Raw genomic sequence first — 17,832 nt, forward strand, 5'->3', positions numbered from 1 at the left:
TGCTTAGTATGTAATTATATGAATGTAGTAATAATTAGCCCTTATTATTAATGGATATCCAGGTGGTTTCCAGTCTTTTGCTATTATAAACAATGCTGCTATAAATAACTCTGTATCTAAGCTACTTCAAATGTGCAACTATATGGCTAGCATTAAGTTCCTAGAAGCAGAATTGCTGGACCAAAGTTTAGGTGCATTTGTGATTTTGATTGATAGGCAATCTCTTTTTAATTGATCTGGTTCTCTGCCTCTAATCTCTACCAGCTACCAGCTAAAGCACAGAGCTCACCCTGTTGAACCTCTGCTTAATTTTGATGATTGAGTGGTATGCTCAATATGTAAAAAAACATGAATTCATCATAATCTTTATAGAGAGAAAGCCAAAAATGCAACAACTTCTCATTGTATGCCACTGGAAGTAACCAGTGATCAATCCTGAAAACTGGCAATTAAAAGGAAAGAATTAAACATTTATCTTGCCTTTCCAGTATGGACTGTAATTCAGAATAGTAACTGATGAGAGGGCGTTCTTTATAGAAGATTATTAGCTAGTACGTATGGAATGATGTAATTAGGAAAAAAAATTCACCATGTTGCATCCTCTAAAGAAATAATTCAGGCAACAATAAAAGTGGATGAAACCACTAAATAAAAGTTTGTTGGGAAACTTTAAAACACCTAGACCCTTTCATCACTGAAAATGGACCAACCAACCTGATGGCAAGGCAGTATGAAACATACTCAACCTGGTTCCTGGCACAAGTCTATGTCATGAGAAAAGAAGGGGCGGGGTTGGAGAGACTGCTTTTGATTACAAAAAATTTAAGACAAAATAACGACATGTAATATATGGATTTGTTTGGATCCTGATTCAACAGTAAAAAGCTGCTTTTGAGACAATCAAGGAAATTTGATTATGGCTTGGACAATAAGGAAGAGTTTAATAAGTGTAATGACATGGTAAGCTTCCATATTTTTTAGAGACATAATGACGTTTGGAGGAGTAAAACGATATAATGACTGGGATTTGCTCTAATACAACTTCAGCAAGGAAAAAAAGGGAAACAAAAAAAGCATATGTGGCGAATCTTGATAATTACTACATTTGGTGATGGGGATTCTTTGTATAGTTCACTGTACTTCTATGCTGCTTGAAATTTTTCAATAAAACATACACACACATACACACACACACACACACACACAAAATGGATGACTCTAACATATTTTTTAGGCTAACCACAATGGTTAGACTCTCACAATCTGGACCCAATCCAACCTACGTTAGCAGCTGTATCACTAATTGTCCACATAAGCCGAGGTTCTAGCTTTACCACACTACTTGACACTTTGGAATTGGCCAGTCATTTTAAGGCCTATTCTGTAGTCTAAGTTATTTCCTCTGTTCACCTGCGTTCTCATTCTTTTCCAACTGGGAAACTTCTTATCCTTCAAGGACTAGGTCAGATTTTACCTGTGAAGTCTTCTCCAACCTCACTAGATCTCCTGGCAACATCCTAGGTTACTTCCAATGAACTCTGTTCATACTACTAGTAGAATGTATCTCATAGTGTAGATGTCATCTGTCTTCCTCCATCATGATGAGTACTCCTTAATGGCAGATAGCGTAAAAATTATAGGCACAGTCTCTAGATCCAGAATGCCGGAGATCACATGCCGGTTTAGTTAGTGTTACCTTGGGCAAGTAACTTAACCTCTCTGTGCCCCAGTGATCTCATCTATAAAATCACACTTCATAGAGTGGTATTAATCTTCCTAAATGGATAAAACAGGACTACAACAGTTTATGACACACAGTAAATACTCAATACTAAGGATACAAAATATTAATATATTAATGTGTAACTATTTAACGTAAATATCAATATATTGATTTAACTTAAATATTAATGTAATAATAATACTAAAATACTAAGGATAGGACTCTTATTTGTCCTTATTATACTCTTCCTCATGTCTAGCTCAGTGTCTGGCACATAAATACTCAATAAATGGTTGATGACTTGGATAGTTTATGGTCTCCATACTGACCTTCACTTTGGCCCCAAAGCACTGGCATGGAGGTTGGTAGCAGGTGCTAAGAGGGGCTGGACAGTCTGGACTCCTAACCTAAGTGGTGGCAATGCTAAAAGAGATAAAAGGCAGCAGAGTTGCTAAGTGTAGGGAGTATGTCATTTATTGACCCTGTGTTCACCCACTCACTGGTCACTACTCTTGACTCGCAGCACAACAGGTACAGAACTGCAAGGGATCATGCCCAGCTCCGTGATCACCAGATCCACCAGTTCTGGGGGGGTCACATCATAGACCAGATTCAACAACCGTAGGGACGAGTGGTTCTGCCAGTCAGCCAGGGCCACACGTTCTCCTCGCTCACACAGCAGATCGTCAGGGTCATCTGCAATGGGAGGTGTACCCTTTTATGTACTTTTAAAAAATAAGCTGTGGGGCTTCCCTGGTGGCGCAGTGGTTGAGAGTCCGCCTGCCGATGCAGGGGACACGGGTTCGTGCCCCATCTGGGAAGATCCCACATGCCGCGGAGCAGCTGGGCCCGTGAGCCATGGCCGCTGAGCCTGCGCGTCCGGAGCCTGTGCTCCGCAACGGGAGGGGCCACAACGGTGAGAGGCCCGTGCACCGCAAAAAAAAATAAATAAATAAGCTGTGGTCTTCCCTTGTGGCACGGTGGTTAAGAATCCACCTGCCAATGCAGGGGACATAGGTTCGAGCCCTGGTCCAGGAAGATCCCACATGCTGCGGAGCAACTAAGCCCGTGCGCCACAACTACTGCGCCTGCGCTCTAGAGCCCGTGAGCCACAACTACTGAAGTCTACACACCTAGAGCCCGTGTCCGCAGTGAGAAGCCCGCGCACTGCAATGAAGAGTGACCCCCCACTCGCCGCAACTAGAGAAAGCTCGCGCACAGCAACTAAGACCCAACGCAGCCAAAAATAAATAAATAAAATAAATTTATAAAAAAATAAAAATAGAAAATAAGTTGTACTTCAACCTCCCCTCTCCCTCCCAAATCTTCTCAGGTCCCTGGAACCTTCTCTCCTGCCCTCCTGGGCCTCCTTACCTAGCTCATTAGAGACAAAGGCATCAGTCTGCACACGCTCACAAAACTTGTATGTTTCACAGCAGACCAGCACTGGCACATTATGGGCCCGTGCCACCAGGGCCAGCTGTGCTGTCCCTACCCGTGACATCACAGACCCGTTGGCCAGGAGTGCATGAGCTCCCAACAGCAGCTTAGAAACCTATTTTGGAGAGTAGAGAGGAGGGAAAAAAATGTCATGTGTGACCAATGCAGAATAAGGTTCCCAATTCTTACCCAGGACAGCAATATTAAGGCAATGGGTAACAAATCTTAATAAAGGCTCTTGGAAAACACCTGACCGTTGACTCACCGCACCACCCACAGGAAAACTAAACTCTTTAGTCCTGTTCCCTCTCATCGGCTACTAGTTTTATATAAGGTTCTTGCAATAGGTAGACATGCTGTATAACGTGCTGTAGATGCTTCTCCTACTAAATATAAACACAGCTGTATAATTCTAGTACTTCTAGACAATTGCAACGTTGGGAAGGCAAGACTATGTCTATACTACTATACCCTTTTACTCCAACTTTGGAGTTCTTTTCCTCTGCCCTCACCTCTGGGAGCACATAGGAAGCTGCAGGAATCAGCAGGTAGGAGGCAGGGACCCCAGCACGGACCAGAAAACGTAGTGTGTGCTTTCCCTCTAGCCGTGGCCGGCTGTCCACCACTACCACCCGAAACCGCCGGCCCTTAGCCCAAGCCTCCTGAAGAATTCGTGATACCAGAGATGAGCTAGAGTGAATGGAGAGGAGGATTCAGTTATAGATGTCACTGACTGATGGTCAGCTCATTCCTAAAGGGCAAAGGGGCAGTTCCTTCTTCAAATCATTTCACTCCCCAATTTTCTCAGTCACAGGGTCTGGCCCATACCATCCATATACCAGGATTACATCTCCATTACTGATCTTCTCATAAGCAGAGCGTGAGATTGCCTGAGCTGCAAGCACAATCTTCTCTTGCACATATCGATCGATGGCTGCTCGAAGTTCTGACTTGGCCTAAATGGAGCAAGATACTTATGAAACAAAAAACAGACACAACCCTTTGATTATCATGCTGGATGCTTGAATATGCATATAATGACAGGCCTAAAGGGGGCCCAGGTCAGACAGACCCACCATCTCCTTAACCCTTGACCAGGCAGACCAGAGAGTTGCCCCTTCTGGGACCCCCAACATGTTTCCAGCTCTATCCCCCAGGTGCATGCCTCGCTCATTCCTCATACTCATCACCTCCTCTTCCCGCTTGGAGCTGCTCACACCCGTGATCTCCTTGTTAAGGAACTTGATGGCGTTGTACATGCTCGCTGACAGGGGACGGCACTGAGTCAGGAAGCTACAAAAACAACACCTTGCATCTGTGCAACTCTTCACAGCTCACAAAGCTTTCACATTTAAAAACATTTTTTTTTAAAGAGAAGACAGAAAAATGAAAATAGAGGTAGAAGAGCAAGAAAAAAGGCTCCAAGTGCAATATAAATTCAGTATTTGGCATCGTTAGTTTTCTTGGCTTTGTGCATGTTAGACCTGGTATTTCTACTGATAGAGTATTCCTATAGTTTCTCATACTGTTCAGTTTGACAGTCCTCAATAGTAACTAATACTAATTTTCTAGGGTGTCAAATTCAGAACCAGGCAGATCCATCTCCTGACCCTAAACATGGTCCTAAAGTAAATCGCTTGAGGAAATTGGATCCCAAAGATTACAGGTGGGGAATTTTGAAGTGTGTCCACATTTCACTGGAGATCAAAGAAGCCTAACTAAAAGAATTGTAGGCTGACTCACATGACAACTTCTTTTTGAAAGGGTTTTTTATCTTGAAGATTATGAGTTTGGAGGAACTAAGGTGATTGGCAGTGGAAAGAATCAGAACGTGTGAAATTCCTTGAAAATTTATTGACTTAAATAACTTTGTGTTACACATACTAAAAAAAAAAACCCTTTATGCTTTGAAAAAAAGAAAAACAAAAAGGGTCTAAGAAAAGGACTGAGCAAGGTGGGGTGGGAGCGGATGTGCAGTGGTCATCCTTACCTGAAGTAGGGCTTTAGTTTATTCACTAGGTCCCTTGACAGTTCTTCACTGGGAGGTGTGGTGTAATCCTGAATCACCTGTAGGGTACACAAGTTGATCAGCAAACTGCGCCCTAACAAAAGTCTCTGAAAGGGGGACAGGGTAAGCTTCTCTGAGGAAAGTCTTCTGAGGGTGGAGTCATTCCCTCTTCCCCCCAGAGATTACTCTGGGTGAGAGAAGCCGGGGTAGTGTTGGGGAAGGTGAGGCTGGATCATAAGAGATAACAAGATGGGACATACCTGCTGCAAGGCACGAAGCAAGGCAATGCACCGGGCATTGGAGCCACTGACCAGGCCCTGGGAGTACTGCAGGCCGAGTCGCACCATGGCTGGGTGGATCACAGAGGATGGGATGCTGATGGGATGGCGGTGTCACACACTTTGCAAGGGAACTTGAACACCTACCGCCCACCTTCCCCTGATGAAAAGGAACCTCCTTCACTCGCACAGACACCCCCATTTGAAGAAGCATGCCTTGTGTTCATGCTTCTTTCCACAGATCCAACCTCAAGTTTCCAGTCACTTTCAAAACAGAATTACTAAAACTCCTCATGCTTAAAAGTTATGACAATTTCATAAGCTCCTACCTCATAAACTGGGTTAGAGAGTTTTGTCTGCTGTACTGGGGTAGGTGGGAGAAGAGACTGACTTTGGATCCATAATCCTTTCGTGTAGGAACCTTGACAAAACAGGGGAACAGGACCAAGGGCCCAGAGTTTAAAACTGTGGGATAATGCTGGGAAGGAAGAAGATGGTGAGCCAAATACCCATCCTTTTCCAGGGTCTCACTTCGCCCCGAGCACCTTTCCTCCCTCTATTCCATCTCCCTAGGCTCTTTCTGGCCACACACCAAACCCACTTCCTACCTGCTGTCGTTCTGGTTTTTTAACAAGCCTCCTCAGAAGCGTGGGGTCATCAACCTGACTATGCTCGGGTAGACGCTTCACTCCTAGAAGATAACAATCGTGTTTTCAAGACACTGTAGGTGATAATGAGAAATCTGCTTTCAGGGCATAAGGGACATCAAGAAAGATTTAAGAGAGAGATGGAAAAAAACAGGAGAAAAGAGTAGAAAAAGAAACAGGGGTAGGATGAGGTTAAGGAGAGAATTGTGAACTCTGGGAACCAAGGTGAAAATTGGGAGCTGTTTTACTGTGGGGAAGCCTGAGCTAACATAGGCATTTGAATCAACAGAGGTCTTGAAGTGAAGATACCTGAGGGGGTTTCTCCAGCTGTGCTGGGGCAGGCCTGAGGAGGTGGGCCTCCTTGGTCCCCTTTTCTTGCCTGCTTCAGGGCCCGCTCAGCCTCCTGCTTGGCCCGCCTTTCAGCTCGAAGTTCAGCCTTACTCCGACCTGCTGGAACTTTCTCCTTGGCACTGCCCAACTGACTGTCCAGTCCAGGCAGGTCTTTGGTCGGGCCTGCTGAAGGTAGAAGGAAGAGGTGCCCAAGCCCTAGGTAGGTAATAGCTATGCCCCAACCAAAGCTTCTTTTCCTGTTTATCTAAACTTTTTCCCTTTTTACTTGTTCAAACCAACTTTGTCCTGTCTCCCCCTCTTCTCTCCCACCACATCCCTTTACCAGCTCCACACCCCGGCCCTTTAAAAAAGCCCCCGCACCTTGACATTGGGCTGCAGAGACAGCAGAGCCAGTTTCTGGTTCTGCCCCCTTTTCCTCCTTCCGTTTCTTCTTCTGCTGTTTCTTTTCCTTCCGAAGCTGCAGCTTTTCTTCTTGGGTCATCTCCCTCCCCCCTGCCTAAGACACAGACATAGAACACTAACCTTCCCCAACAATTCCAAAAATGAATAAACACTACTGGATACTTACTAGTCTCCCACAGGATCCCTAATCCTTCCTAAGTCTCAGAAGCTACCTGTTACGAGCTTAGAGCCCACAGGGATCGAAGTTTCTCCTGCAGATCACAGTCACATTACCATTAGGGCTGAAAAAGCTCTGTAAAATCTCTTGGCTTTACCAAGAAATAAAGTGAAACGGGGATGAAGATTGGGTCGGAACGAAGTTGACACGGCCTCCTGCGTACCGCCTGACAGGCGGCTAGGGAGGGCACCCGCACTTACCCCAGGCCGAGGAACAAGCTCCGCCTTCATCCCAGATCCCGAGTCTGCATCAGAAAACAGGGCACAAAGTGAACCAGAGAGGCTCCGGGAGGGTTTGCGGGGACACGTATTCGGCGCTGCTGGCTGCTGGGTCTGCATGACCACGGGTCCGCCACCAGGCGGGAGGTGAGCCGGGGATCTGCGTGGGGGACGCAGTGCGCGGCAGGATCAAAGGGAAGGGGGGCGGGGGAAGGAAGAAGCACGCACACCTCCCGGAGGAACAAGCCGGTCCGCGGCACGGAGTGCGCCCGAAGCAGTGCGGACCAGAGTCCGGCGTGGCGCGGGAACCGAACGACAAGGCCCAGAGGTACTCAGGGCCCATCAGTAGCCGTCCGAGGCCCGTCCGCTCGCGTACCTGTTTGTGTGCCCGGCCCTTCACTCACCCTCGCGAACAGCCACGGCCACGGCAGCCATCATCCTCCGTCCTGGGCTCCGCCCGCCTGGGTCACAGGGACTACAAGCGCTCCCTGGGCCGACAGCCTCGGCGCGCAGCCCCAACCGGACTACAAGCCCCGAAGTGCTCTGGGGCTCTGCCCCTGGCTACGGGTCGCGATAAGGGCCTTTTCAGCTTTGGGCTCCCAATCCCGGCTGTCGGCTCTTGCCCTTTAGACTACAGTTCCCAGGATGCCGGGGGCGCTGCGCCCCAGAGCGGACTTCCCCAGCCCTTCCCACCTCTGATCGCAAGTCCCCCCCCCCAAAATGGCGAGCGAGGCTGCGGGGACGTGCTGAGGAGCGGAGGCGAGCGTGCAAAGCCGCTGTGGCCCTCAGAGTCCGGACCCTGCCGGGCCCTGCCGCAGGGAACATGCACTTTTCCATTCCTGAAACCGAGTCCCGCAGCGGGGACAGCGGCGGCTCCGCCTACGTGGTGAGGAGCGGCCGGAGCCCGGCCGGGTAGGGGCGGGGATAACGGGCCGGAGCCCTCTCCGAGCGGCCTCCGAAGTCTGGCCGCCACCTTTCGGGCCTGGTGACAGGCCGCCGAGTCCCGACGGCCTCGATGGGAGCTTATATTACGTCTCAGATTCATCCAAAGGTCGCCCCAGCTCCTGTAGTTCCTTTGTTCGGCCGCATCGCCTCCCCCGGCTGGGCCGCGGCTATTCTGGTGGGCGTCCCTGGCCTCTTGGGGAGGAAGACTGCAGCCTGAGCGCCCGGGTTTTCCCCGACTGGTCCTTCTGCTTTGGGACCTGGCTCTGGGGAAAATCGTCTGGGCACCTTTGGACGATCTCGGCGCGTTGCTCAGGCGGAGCTGTGGCAGGCAACTTCCGGCCAGGGTTCTCAAGCCCCGCCAAAATGGCGAGCGAGGCGAGCGACCCTAAACAAGATCGCGACCCTAAACTGCTTGCCTGCTTTTGTGTCCTCAGGCCTATAACATTCACGTGAATGGAGTCCTGCACTGTCGGGTGCGCTACAGCCAACTCCTGGGGCTGCACGAGCAGGTGGGACTAGCACCCCTGCCTTGAGGCAGCTTCAAGCCCTTTTCTACACCTGGGCATCAGTGTCTCCATTTCCCTCCCCGTCGCTTTCTCGTAGGCTGTAGTTCCCCTTTAATCACTGCCACAGGGAAGGATTTGGTGCTTTATCTCATCGTCTGACATTTCCGGGGAACTCCCAGGAAGCTTAATGTCTGCCCCTAACTGCTCCTCCCTATACTCAACATACTCCCTCCTTTCTTCTCTGTCCCCATCTTACACAGCCTGTACACTGCCTGTGCCTGTGCATGGAGAAAACGACAACCCTCCCCCCTAAGCTGCCAAAGCACTTTCCTCCTGTCATCTGAGCTGCAACTTGAAATTCTTTTTTCCTGCTCATATTGATACAAACCATTCACCAGTTTCTGTCTGTGTTCCTTGACTCACCTGAGCGGGTGTAGCTGTTCCAGCTATCCTTATGTGTCTGTGATGTAATGTTTCTTTGTTCTCCTCACCAGATTCTGAGCTCTGTATTTAACTCGGTACAGAGTCCTGGTTTTACTGATAACTAGTTGTGCAACCCTGAGCAAGTTACCTGATTTCTTTGGGCCTCAGCTTCTGCAACTGAAAAATAGAGTCATTGATCTGCAAAGTCCCTTTAAGTCCTAAAATACTTCGTGAATATATTTAGCTATTACTTAACTGTGCACATAAACTTTCCTTACCAAGCCTTTTGCTTCCTATGAGGGTTCAATGAACACAGCTTTGCTAGATAAGCAAGGGTCTCCCTAGGCCCTGGCCCTATACAAACCCTTCCCACACTGGAGGAACAGACTTGTACACTGTAAGATTGGAAAGAACATATATCTAGGACAGAGGAACGGCTCCCTTGGGATGCTGCCCCTGCCAAAGGAATGATTTCCTGGATGACCAGGGTAGATAGGGGAGCAGGGACTAAGGAAAGGGAAGGGGAGCCCAAGAGAACATTATGAATGTGGATTGCCTCTTCTCATTTGCTATGTTTATGTGAAGAGTTGTATCTCTTTCTCCAAATAGCTTCGGAAGGAATACGGGGCCAATGTGCTTCCTGCATTTCCCCCAAAGAAGCTTTTCTCTCTGACACCCGCTGAGGTAGAACAGAGGAGAGAGCAGTTAGAGAAGTACATGCAAGCTGGTGAGTGGTTGGAGGGAACTTTAGGCTGATTCTGTTGAGGACTATGGAGAGAGACTCAAAACAGCTGCTTTTGTAGAAGGTCCTGAAGGAATCTGTACATCTGGGAAGCCTACTGTTTTATCTATTATTTAATTAGCAAAAGTAAATAGCATGCAAGGATGCTGTGGTATCTAGGTACCAGCAAAGCAATTTGGGCACTGACATCTATGAGGAATACTAATATGGCACTAACTAGTCTTAAAGCAGTTTCGATCGGTGGGGAGACCTTAACTTGTATCTGATGTGCTTTAGATGAACATTATTTTTCCCTGGTTCTATAGACTGGACTCAACTAGATGGTAGCCAAGGGTGGGGCAGGTGAAGAATTTATGCAAACAGCGAGTGAGGTGAGGCCAGTTGGGAGATGTGACAAGCCACCATCAGCCCAGGAAAGGGGACCTGGGGGGGCTGCCAAAAAGAGAACTGGGGGGATCCAAGAGGGAATCATAAGTTATTAGAACATCATTCTCTTGTCCCCACAGTTCGGCAAGACCCATTGCTTGGGAGCAGTGAGACCTTCAATAGTTTCTTGCGTCGGGCACAACAGGTAAGGCTTTGGATGGGACCAAGTTTTAAGGGAAGCACCTTCCTGCAGGGCCACATCATTTTAATGAAGTGGGTACAGAGGAGCCATCCTGGCACCTTTCTGTATGGAATGGGGCTTCTGCTGTACCAGTGAAATCAAGGAAACCCAGTCTATAATTAAACAGCTGAGAATAAAGTCACCAGAGGGACCTACAATACAACATAGTTGGGAAGGGTCAGAGCTGGACGCTGGGCATGTTGTTAACAAGGTGCCTCCCATTCCCGTGTATGCTCACAACCAGGAGACACAGCAGGTCCCAACAGAAGAGGTCTCCTTGGAAGTGCTGCTTAGCAACGGGCAGAAAGTTCTGGTCAATGTGCTAACTTCAGATCAGACTGAGGATGTCCTGGAGGTGAGGCGCTTGTTCTGCACTGCTCCTCCTCCCCCTGCACCCCAGGTTCCCAGGCTTGGGGTGATTGGAACCATCCAGCATGATGAGCTGTATTTCCTTCCTTTTTCCTAGGCTGTGGCTGCAAAGCTGGATCTTCCAGATGACTTGATCGGATACTTTAGTCTCTTTCTAGTTCGAGAAAAAGAGGATGGAGCCTTTTCGTGTGAGTTTGTCTGGACTTTACAGCTTCCCTCTGTTTCCACTAGTGAACTTGCCTGTCTTCCCCAAGCATGTGGCATTTCCCCAGGGCTTCTCGCTTGATTTCCCTCCCCTGAGTTTCATGACATTTTCTTTTTCTTTTCTTTTTTTTTACACCCATAGTTGTACGGAAGTTGCAAGAGTTTGAGCTGCCTTATGTGTCTGTTGCCAGTCTTCGGAGTCAAGAGTATAAGATTATGCTAAGGAAGAGGTCAGGGCTGGGCTTGGAGGAGGGAGAGGGTGCTGGACTGGATTATGGGGCCACGTATTGAGACAGAATAATCTGGACAAGGGGGTAGTGCTGGGTGTTTCTACCAGGCCTCCCAAACTTCCTCCAACTGTATCACCATTAGCCCCATAGTTCCAGATTGCTCCGGTTTTGCCCCTTTTCCATTCTGCCTCTTGCCTTCCCCCAGCTTAGCCCCATTACCCCTTTCCACCCCTTGGCCTCACAGTTATTGGGACTCTGCCTATGATGACGATGTCATGGAGAACCGGGTTGGCCTGAACCTGCTTTATGCTCAGGTGAGCTTGGAGCTGCCTCAGAACCCTTCCCCTGAAAATGGCTCTGGTGTCCCTCTGCCAAGAAAACTCCTTTCGTATCTTTACTGCCAGTTCATGGGGAAGTTTCTAGAATACTCTCAGGGCATCTGGCACAACCTCTACTCTCCCTGCTTTGTAAGCTGATATGGTCAAGGACTCAACTGCGAAGAGCTTGCTCAAATGTGGGGTGAGGGGTCAGGCTGGACAGAGGTAACTGGACACTCTTTGGGTCTCTGACTGGGAGCCCCGAACACCCCACCCCTTGTCTCCGCCGCAGACAGTATCAGACATTGAGCGTGGGTGGATCCTAGTCACCAAGGAGCAGCACCGGCAGCTCAAATCACTGCAAGAGAAGGTCTCCAAGAAGGAGGTGAGCCCTGCCTCCCTGTCTCCCTCCAAGGGGTTGCTTCCTCTGGGCTGTCCCACTTCCCCTCCTGACCCGTCCCGCCTGCTGACTGGGTTTCAGTTCCTGCGGCTGGCCCAGACGCTGCGGCACTATGGCTACTTGCGCTTCGATGCCTGTGTGGCTGACTTCCCGGAGAAGGACTGTCCAGTGGTGGTGAGCGCAGGCAACAGTGAGCTCAGCCTCCAGCTCCGCCTGCCTGGCCAGCAACTCCGTGAAGGCTCCTTTCGGGTCACCCGCATGCGGTGCTGGCGGGTCACCTCCTCTGTGAGTTGGGGTAGGAGGGGGAGACCTTTGGGATGGAGGCCCGGCAAGCCTTGAGCTTCGGGAATGGGCTGGAGTGGGTCAGGGAGAGGCACATCGGTCAGAATGAGCTCAGCCTAATTCTTACCCTTCCTCTCCCAGGTGCCACTGCCCAGTGGAGGCACAAGCAGCCCAGGTCGGGGCCGGGGTGAGGTGCGCCTGGAACTGGCTTTTGAATACCTCATGAGCAAGGACCGGCTACAGTGGGTCACCATCACCAGCCCCCAGGTGTGAGCCCACCCTCAGGCCTCCTCTGGAGCCCATTGCACCGTCTCTCTTAGATAACCAAGTCTAGGGCTTCCAGGACTCCATGTGAGTGGGAGCCCTTGTCTTAGGGGTGCTGGGCTCAGGATGACCACCCAGTCAGGCTGAGCTCTCTCCTTGCCCTCAGGCTATCATGATGAGCATCTGCTTGCAGTCCATGGTGGATGAACTGATGGTGAAGAAATCCGGCGGCAGTATCAGGAAGGTAAGCAGCAAGCACAGACCCAGCAGCTGCGTGGCTGTGCTCTCCCTGCCTTTTGTCCTCGGTGTGATGCCTCTCCTGAGAGGGAGGGGAAGGGACTGGGATGCCAAAGGGGGTGATCAGCCCTTATCAGCGCCTCATGTCTCCATCCCCAGATGCTACGCCGGCGGGTGGGGGGCACCCTGAGACGCTCAGACAGCCAGCAAGCAGTGAAGTCCCCACCGCTGCTTGTAAGTACTACTCCCTGGTCAGTCCCCCAGCCCCCAGGCCTTGCATCACCTCCCCAGTGAGGTCTCTGACACCTCTGCCTCCTCCTCCCCAGGAGTCACCTGATGCCAGCCGGGAGTCCATGGTCAAACTCTCAGTGAGTTTCCCACGAGGGTTGGTGAGGTTGGCGTTTGTAGGGGACCTTAGGGAGCCTTGAGCCCTCTGACCCCGACCCTGCCTTTATTACAGAGCAAGCTGAGTGCCGTGAGCTTGCGGGGGATTGGCACTCCCAGTACAGATGCCAGTGCCAGTGATGTCCACGGCAATTTCGCCTTTGAGGGCATTGGAGATGAGGATCTGTGATCTCCAGAGCTCGGATGTCTGCCCTCTACCCTGGAGGAGTGTTCAGAAACTTGCCCTGTGCCTGTATCCCCCAAACTGGGGTATTTTTCTTCGTATTGTCCCCTTTTCTCCTCGGCCAGGGGCCTCCTAACCTGCCTTCCCTTCCCCTCCCCAGGGCTGGCTATACAAAGGATCGCTCAGAGCTGGCCTTCAATGCCAACTTAGCATTTAGTATTTTGCACAAAGTCCACGGGACCATGGCTACCTGCCTGGGGAGGAACCACAACTCCCCCCAGGCTGCTTCTGGCTTCTCGGGGCCATGAGCCAAGGGGATGGGCAGAGGTCTGTGTATGGTCTGGCCCAGCTCCCCGTCATTAAACTCACCCTGATTGCTGCCTACCTCTGGTTCCCTCTCACTGCCCCTGCTCCCCCCATCACAGCATGGACTGCTGTGCTACGGGTGAGGCCAAGCGGTGCTTGCCACTGCCAACTCAGCGTAGACGTGGCTTTGTTTGTTAGTGTTTCCTTTATTATAAAGCACTGAAATAAGTTAAATAAACAGGTGCGAGGCTGGACAGTCCCCCAGCCAGTTCATCCACCGCCCCTGGGAGCAGTGGAGGTGGATACAGGGCCCTTCTCACTGAGCTTATGAAGTTGCATCAGTCAAGGCAAGGCCCCCCTGGTCCATATGGGCCCCCGCCCATGGGGTTTGGACTGGTCCGTATAGTGCCTAGGTTAGTCTGTGTGGAGCCCCTGGCCAGCGGGGGAGGAAGGTAAAGGTGGCTTCTGGTCCATCTGTGTAAAACATACAGGAGGGTCAGGGCTAATTCATAGAGCCCTAGGGGAGAAGGACCTAGTTCAGGGTGAGTCTGTGTGGAGAGCTCGGCTACCAGTGGCACCCAGGGCTGTTGGGCCCCGAGAGCTCAAAACAGAGGGGGGACTGTGAGGTGGCGCCCAGCCCTCAGAGGCAGAGAGGCCAGGCCCTCCTGCCCCACCATGGCCGTGCACCTTCTGGTGCCGTTTGTAGTTGTCCCAGTGGCCCGTGGTATAGGCGCAGGTGGCACAGCGGAAGGGCTTCTCGCCTGTGTGCCGCAGCATGTGGCGTTTGAGGTTCATGCTCTGGTTGCAGCTGTAGTTGCAAAGACTACACCGAAAAGGTTTGTCCCCAGAGTGGATTCGACCGTGACGCTTGAGGTTGGCCAGGTTGCCACAGGCATAGGGGCAGAGGGGGCACTTGTAGGGCTTCTCTCCTGTGTGGACGCGCTGGTGCCGTTTCAGGTTATCCAGATGAGCAGAGGCATAAGGACAGCGGGCACAGCGGAAGGGCTTCTCACCACTGTGCGTCTTCATGTGCCGAGCCAAGTGGTTGGGATAGTGAGTGGCAAAGGGGCAGAGGCTACAGGCAAAGCCTTTGTCACTGGGGCCCTGGGGTCCACCACTGGCACCACTTCCAGTCTCTCCTCGCATGCAGCGCCCACAAGTGGCTGCTCCCAGCCGACTACCCTCCCCCTCTTCCAGCTCTTGTCCACAGTTCCGGCAGGTCCAAGGGAACAGCAGCTCTGGCAGTGGTTCTGATCCAGTCCCACATAGGCCTTCCCCTTCACTCCTCAGCTGCCCACAGTCCGGCAAGAAACTGGCACCGCCTGGTGGCACATGGAGGCTCAAATCTGGAAGCAGCAGGGCATCTGTGGAGACAGTGAGACCTGGGCTATGAATCCAAGTCCCCCTAAGGCCACCCACCCACGCCCCAGGTTCTTTGGTCCCTGGGTTTTTACCTTCAGGTCGCCGGGGCACTGCCCCCTCCTGCTCTGTGGGACTGGGAGGCCGGGCAGGACGTGGAGCACAGCAGCGGAAGCCACAGGTCGGGCAGGGAGGAGTGGGGGGCCCCGCATGGGTGCGCTGATGCCGCCTCAGGTTGCCCAGGCTGCTGCAGGCAAAGGGGCAGTGGGGACAGCGGTAGGGCTTCTCGCCAGTGTGGGTGCGAGTATGTCGCGTCAGGTTGACGAGCTGGGCTGAGGCGTAGGGGCAGCGGCCACAGCGGAACGGCTTCTCCCCGCTGTGTGTCTGCATGTGCCGCTTCAGGTGGCTCGAGTAGTGGGACACGAAGGCGCAGAGGCGGCATGAGTATAGTAGCCGTGGGGGCAGCGGGGGCCCCCCACCCGGCCCTCCTGCCCCACAACACGGCCCCTCACCTGTGGGCCCCCCACACAGCTGGCAGGCTGGGCCTGGCCTCTCACCCCTGGCCTCCCCTGGACCCCTGGCTGGCTCCTCAACTTCACTCTCCGCACTTAGTGCCCGGCCGCCCCCAGACTCGTCGTCGCTCAGCCCATAGGGAAGCCCAGGCCTGGCCCCCAGAGAGTCTCCTGGTGAGACAGACATGAGAAGAGACATCAACACAGGCTAGGAACAGACTCCAAACTCCCTTTCTCACTTGCGGTCTCCCCACTTGCTGGGCTCCACCCTTCTCTTCAATCAATGATCCTAAAAATTCAACACAAATCATCTACCTCCAAGTCTGGACTAACCTAGTGATGACAGAGTTGTACATAGGACCAATGAATGGAAAAAGATCAAGGGCTCACAGTGGACCACATACTGAAATGAATCAATGATTAAATAATTAACTGATTCTTGGGATAAGTAAAAATACACAAGGCAGAGGCCTGATACGTTTTTCTAGTGCCTCTATCAGTAAGGACTCTTAGTTTTTATTTTATAACCACCTCCATACTATCTCAAGAGGCAAAATTTGGAGGGAAGGGCTTCCCTGGTGGCGCAGTGGTTGAGAGTCCGCCTGCCGATGCAGGGTACACGGGTTCGTGCCCCAGTCCGGGAAGATCCCACATGCCGCGGAGCGGCTGGGCCCATGAGCCATGGCTGCTGAGCCTGCGCGTCTGGAGTGCTCCGCAACGGGAGAGGCCACAACAGTGAGAGGCCCGCGTACCGCAAAAAAAAAAAAAAAAAATTTTTGGAGGGAAGAGGAAACAAAGTAACACATGTAATACCACTTCTAAGCCTAAAGGATGGATTCTCTTTTACATGGATTTCCTCAATGACTTTCAAAATCATCCTTCAGAAGTGGCATTAGTGGATAGGTAGTGCAGCAAACTAGGTTGGGGTGATGCTAAGATCAAAGGGAAGAGGAATGTGGAAGGATATTTGAGGGCAGAGACTAATACCTCCATACAAGAGGAGTTTATGCTGCAGGTGAAAGGGAGTTAGATTAGATATAAGTACTAGCTTGAATGAGGTTGCTTCCCTGAACCTCTTAAAAATAAACTCATCTAAGGAATGGGCTAGGGAGTGGGATAAAGTTATTAAAAGGGCATTTACTTTTAACCAGTTGTTTCATGTGATTCCTCTACCGTCCTATTCATACCACCTTTGAACCAGGCCTCAGAACTTGACCTCAACAAAGTGATGGACCATCAGGCAAACGAAGAAATCTAGCTCAAATCTAAACTGAACCAGCCCCAGTGGCAGGAAACGGTGTTTTGCTCACTGGCACTATACTCTAACCCGCCTCCTAAAGGCTGAGGTTCCAGCGGTCACTTCCTTAAGTCAGTCCCCCAAACCCACCTTCAGAGTCTCTCTCGAAGCCCATGAGCTGGTCGCTGTTGCCGTCACCTTCCTCCTCTTCCTCTTCTTCCTCAAACTCCAGATCCTGGCCTAGTAGTAAATCACTCTCCAATACCAGGGCCCCGGGTCCTTCGTCGAGGGAGTCTTCAGTATCCACTGAAGAGGGGAAAAGGCTTGTAGATCCTCCCTCAGGAACTGTGCCCATCATTCGCACCCGGGAAGCTAGCCCTCGCAGACCGTACTTCCCGCACTCGTAGACCCTCTCGGGTTCCGTTAGTACCTCGATGGGAAGCTAGGAGTCCAGATCGCCCACCCCATCCCTCAAGGGTCCCCCTCCACCCAGACCTGAACCCACACCACTGACCCCACCCCCGCTCCTCCCCACCTCGCAGCCCCTGACCCCTGACCCCTGACCTTTGACCCCCTCGCATTTCACGGGCTGCGGGTGGCTTTGCTTCCTTCGGGGCATCGTGACCGGCTCCAGCCCGACGCGCCTCCGGCCTGCGGCCGCCCGGCCCCGCCCCTCCCAATTCGGCCTGCCCGCCCTTCCTCTCAGGGCCCGCGGGCCGCCCCCATGCAGCGGCGCGGGCCCCGGGCAGCCCCCGGCCCTGGCCCCGGCGCCCAGCTCAGGCCGCTCCCGCCGCCGCCGCCGCCGCCGCGTCCATTCATGGAGCCCCCTACCCCCGCCCTACGGAGACCAGCTGGTACCTCCGTACTCGCTTCCGCTTCCGCTGTCGCAGAGCCACACGGGACGCGTAGTCCGTGGAAAGCAGAAGCCCCGAAAGCTTCCACAGCGTGACCAGGAAGTGATTGTGACGGAAGCAATCGGGCGAGCCAATCAGGGATCAGATGAAACCTGGCCGGCAAGGAGGGCAGGTCAAACCGTGACC

At 51.8% G+C, this 17,832-nt stretch overlaps 3 protein-coding genes across 10 annotated transcripts; 1 reads left to right on the forward strand and 2 right to left on the reverse strand.

Annotated features, from left to right (window-relative positions):
- Positions 1-1,977: 1,977 nt before the first annotated feature.
- Positions 1,978-7,794, reverse strand: EIF2B4 (eukaryotic translation initiation factor 2B subunit delta; the record flags this gene model as incomplete). Of its 5 annotated transcripts, none has more annotated exons than XM_082672542.1 (13): positions 1,978-2,419; positions 3,098-3,278; positions 3,676-3,853; positions 3,992-4,119; positions 4,354-4,456; positions 5,154-5,230; positions 5,432-5,546; positions 5,779-5,870; positions 6,058-6,140; positions 6,406-6,609; positions 6,808-6,943; positions 7,267-7,310; positions 7,689-7,794. In XM_082672542.1, 13 exons carry the CDS (start codon positions 7,720-7,722, stop codon positions 2,220-2,222), a joined length of 1,575 nt encoding a protein of 524 aa, XP_082528668.1. In that variant the 3' UTR covers positions 1,978-2,219. The 5 variants fall into 5 exon arrangements, with proteins under 5 accessions (XP_082528668.1, XP_082528667.1, XP_082528666.1 ...); XM_082672541.1 differs by having other exon boundaries at positions 6,406-6,612; XM_082672540.1 differs by lacking the exon at positions 7,689-7,794 and having other exon boundaries at positions 7,267-7,404.
- Positions 7,795-8,000: 206 nt separating this feature from the next.
- On the forward strand, positions 8,001-13,411 carry SNX17 (sorting nexin 17). 2 transcript variants are annotated; one of them, XM_082672547.1, is made up of 15 exons: positions 8,001-8,170; positions 8,664-8,738; positions 9,768-9,885; positions 10,407-10,471; positions 10,752-10,862; positions 10,974-11,064; positions 11,223-11,310; positions 11,555-11,624; positions 11,920-12,012; positions 12,109-12,312; positions 12,451-12,576; positions 12,740-12,817; positions 12,970-13,044; positions 13,137-13,178; positions 13,271-13,411. In XM_082672547.1, the coding sequence occupies exons 1-15, from the start codon at positions 8,108-8,110 to the stop codon at positions 13,382-13,384; spliced, it is 1,413 nt and encodes a 470-aa protein (XP_082528673.1). In that variant the 5' UTR covers positions 8,001-8,107; the 3' UTR covers positions 13,385-13,411. The 2 variants fall into 2 exon arrangements, with proteins under 2 accessions (XP_082528673.1, XP_082528674.1); XM_082672548.1 differs by lacking the exon at positions 8,001-8,170 and adding an exon at positions 8,238-8,335.
- An 810-nt stretch (positions 13,412-14,221) lies between these two features.
- On the reverse strand, positions 14,222-17,691 carry ZNF513 (zinc finger protein 513; the record flags this gene model as incomplete). 3 transcript variants are annotated; one of them, XM_082672546.1, is made up of 4 exons in its annotated part: positions 17,651-17,691; positions 16,943-17,098; positions 15,139-15,726; positions 14,222-15,048 (listed from the first exon to the last, which is right to left on the reverse strand). In XM_082672546.1, the coding sequence occupies exons 2-4, from the start codon at positions 16,965-16,967 to the stop codon at positions 14,222-14,224; spliced, it is 1,440 nt and encodes a 479-aa protein (XP_082528672.1). In that variant the 5' UTR covers positions 16,968-17,098; positions 17,651-17,691. The 3 variants fall into 3 exon arrangements, with proteins under 3 accessions (XP_082528672.1, XP_082528670.1, XP_082528671.1); XM_082672544.1 differs by lacking the exon at positions 17,651-17,691 and adding an exon at positions 17,357-17,502; XM_082672545.1 differs by lacking the exon at positions 17,651-17,691 and adding an exon at positions 17,185-17,211.
- Positions 17,692-17,832: the final 141 nt, after the last annotated feature.

This window comes from Grampus griseus (genome assembly GCF_964374135.1).
Source record: "Grampus griseus genome assembly, chromosome: 15".
Classification (NCBI taxonomy): Eukaryota; Metazoa; Chordata; class Mammalia; order Artiodactyla; family Delphinidae; genus Grampus; species Grampus griseus.

Bases quoted from the DNA above. Each gene is read 5' to 3' on its own strand.
- SNX17 (XM_082672547.1), top strand. From the start codon at position 8,108: ATGCACTTTTCCATTCCTGAAACCGAGTCCCGCAGCGGGGACAGCGGC. The intron at 8,739-9,767 runs GTGGGACTAGCA...TTCTCCAAATAG, and splicing joins TCCTGGGGCTGCACGAGCAG to CTTCGGAAGGAATACGGGGC. The intron at 13,179-13,270 runs GTGAGTTTCCCA...CCTTTATTACAG, and splicing joins AGTCCATGGTCAAACTCTCA to AGCAAGCTGAGTGCCGTGAG.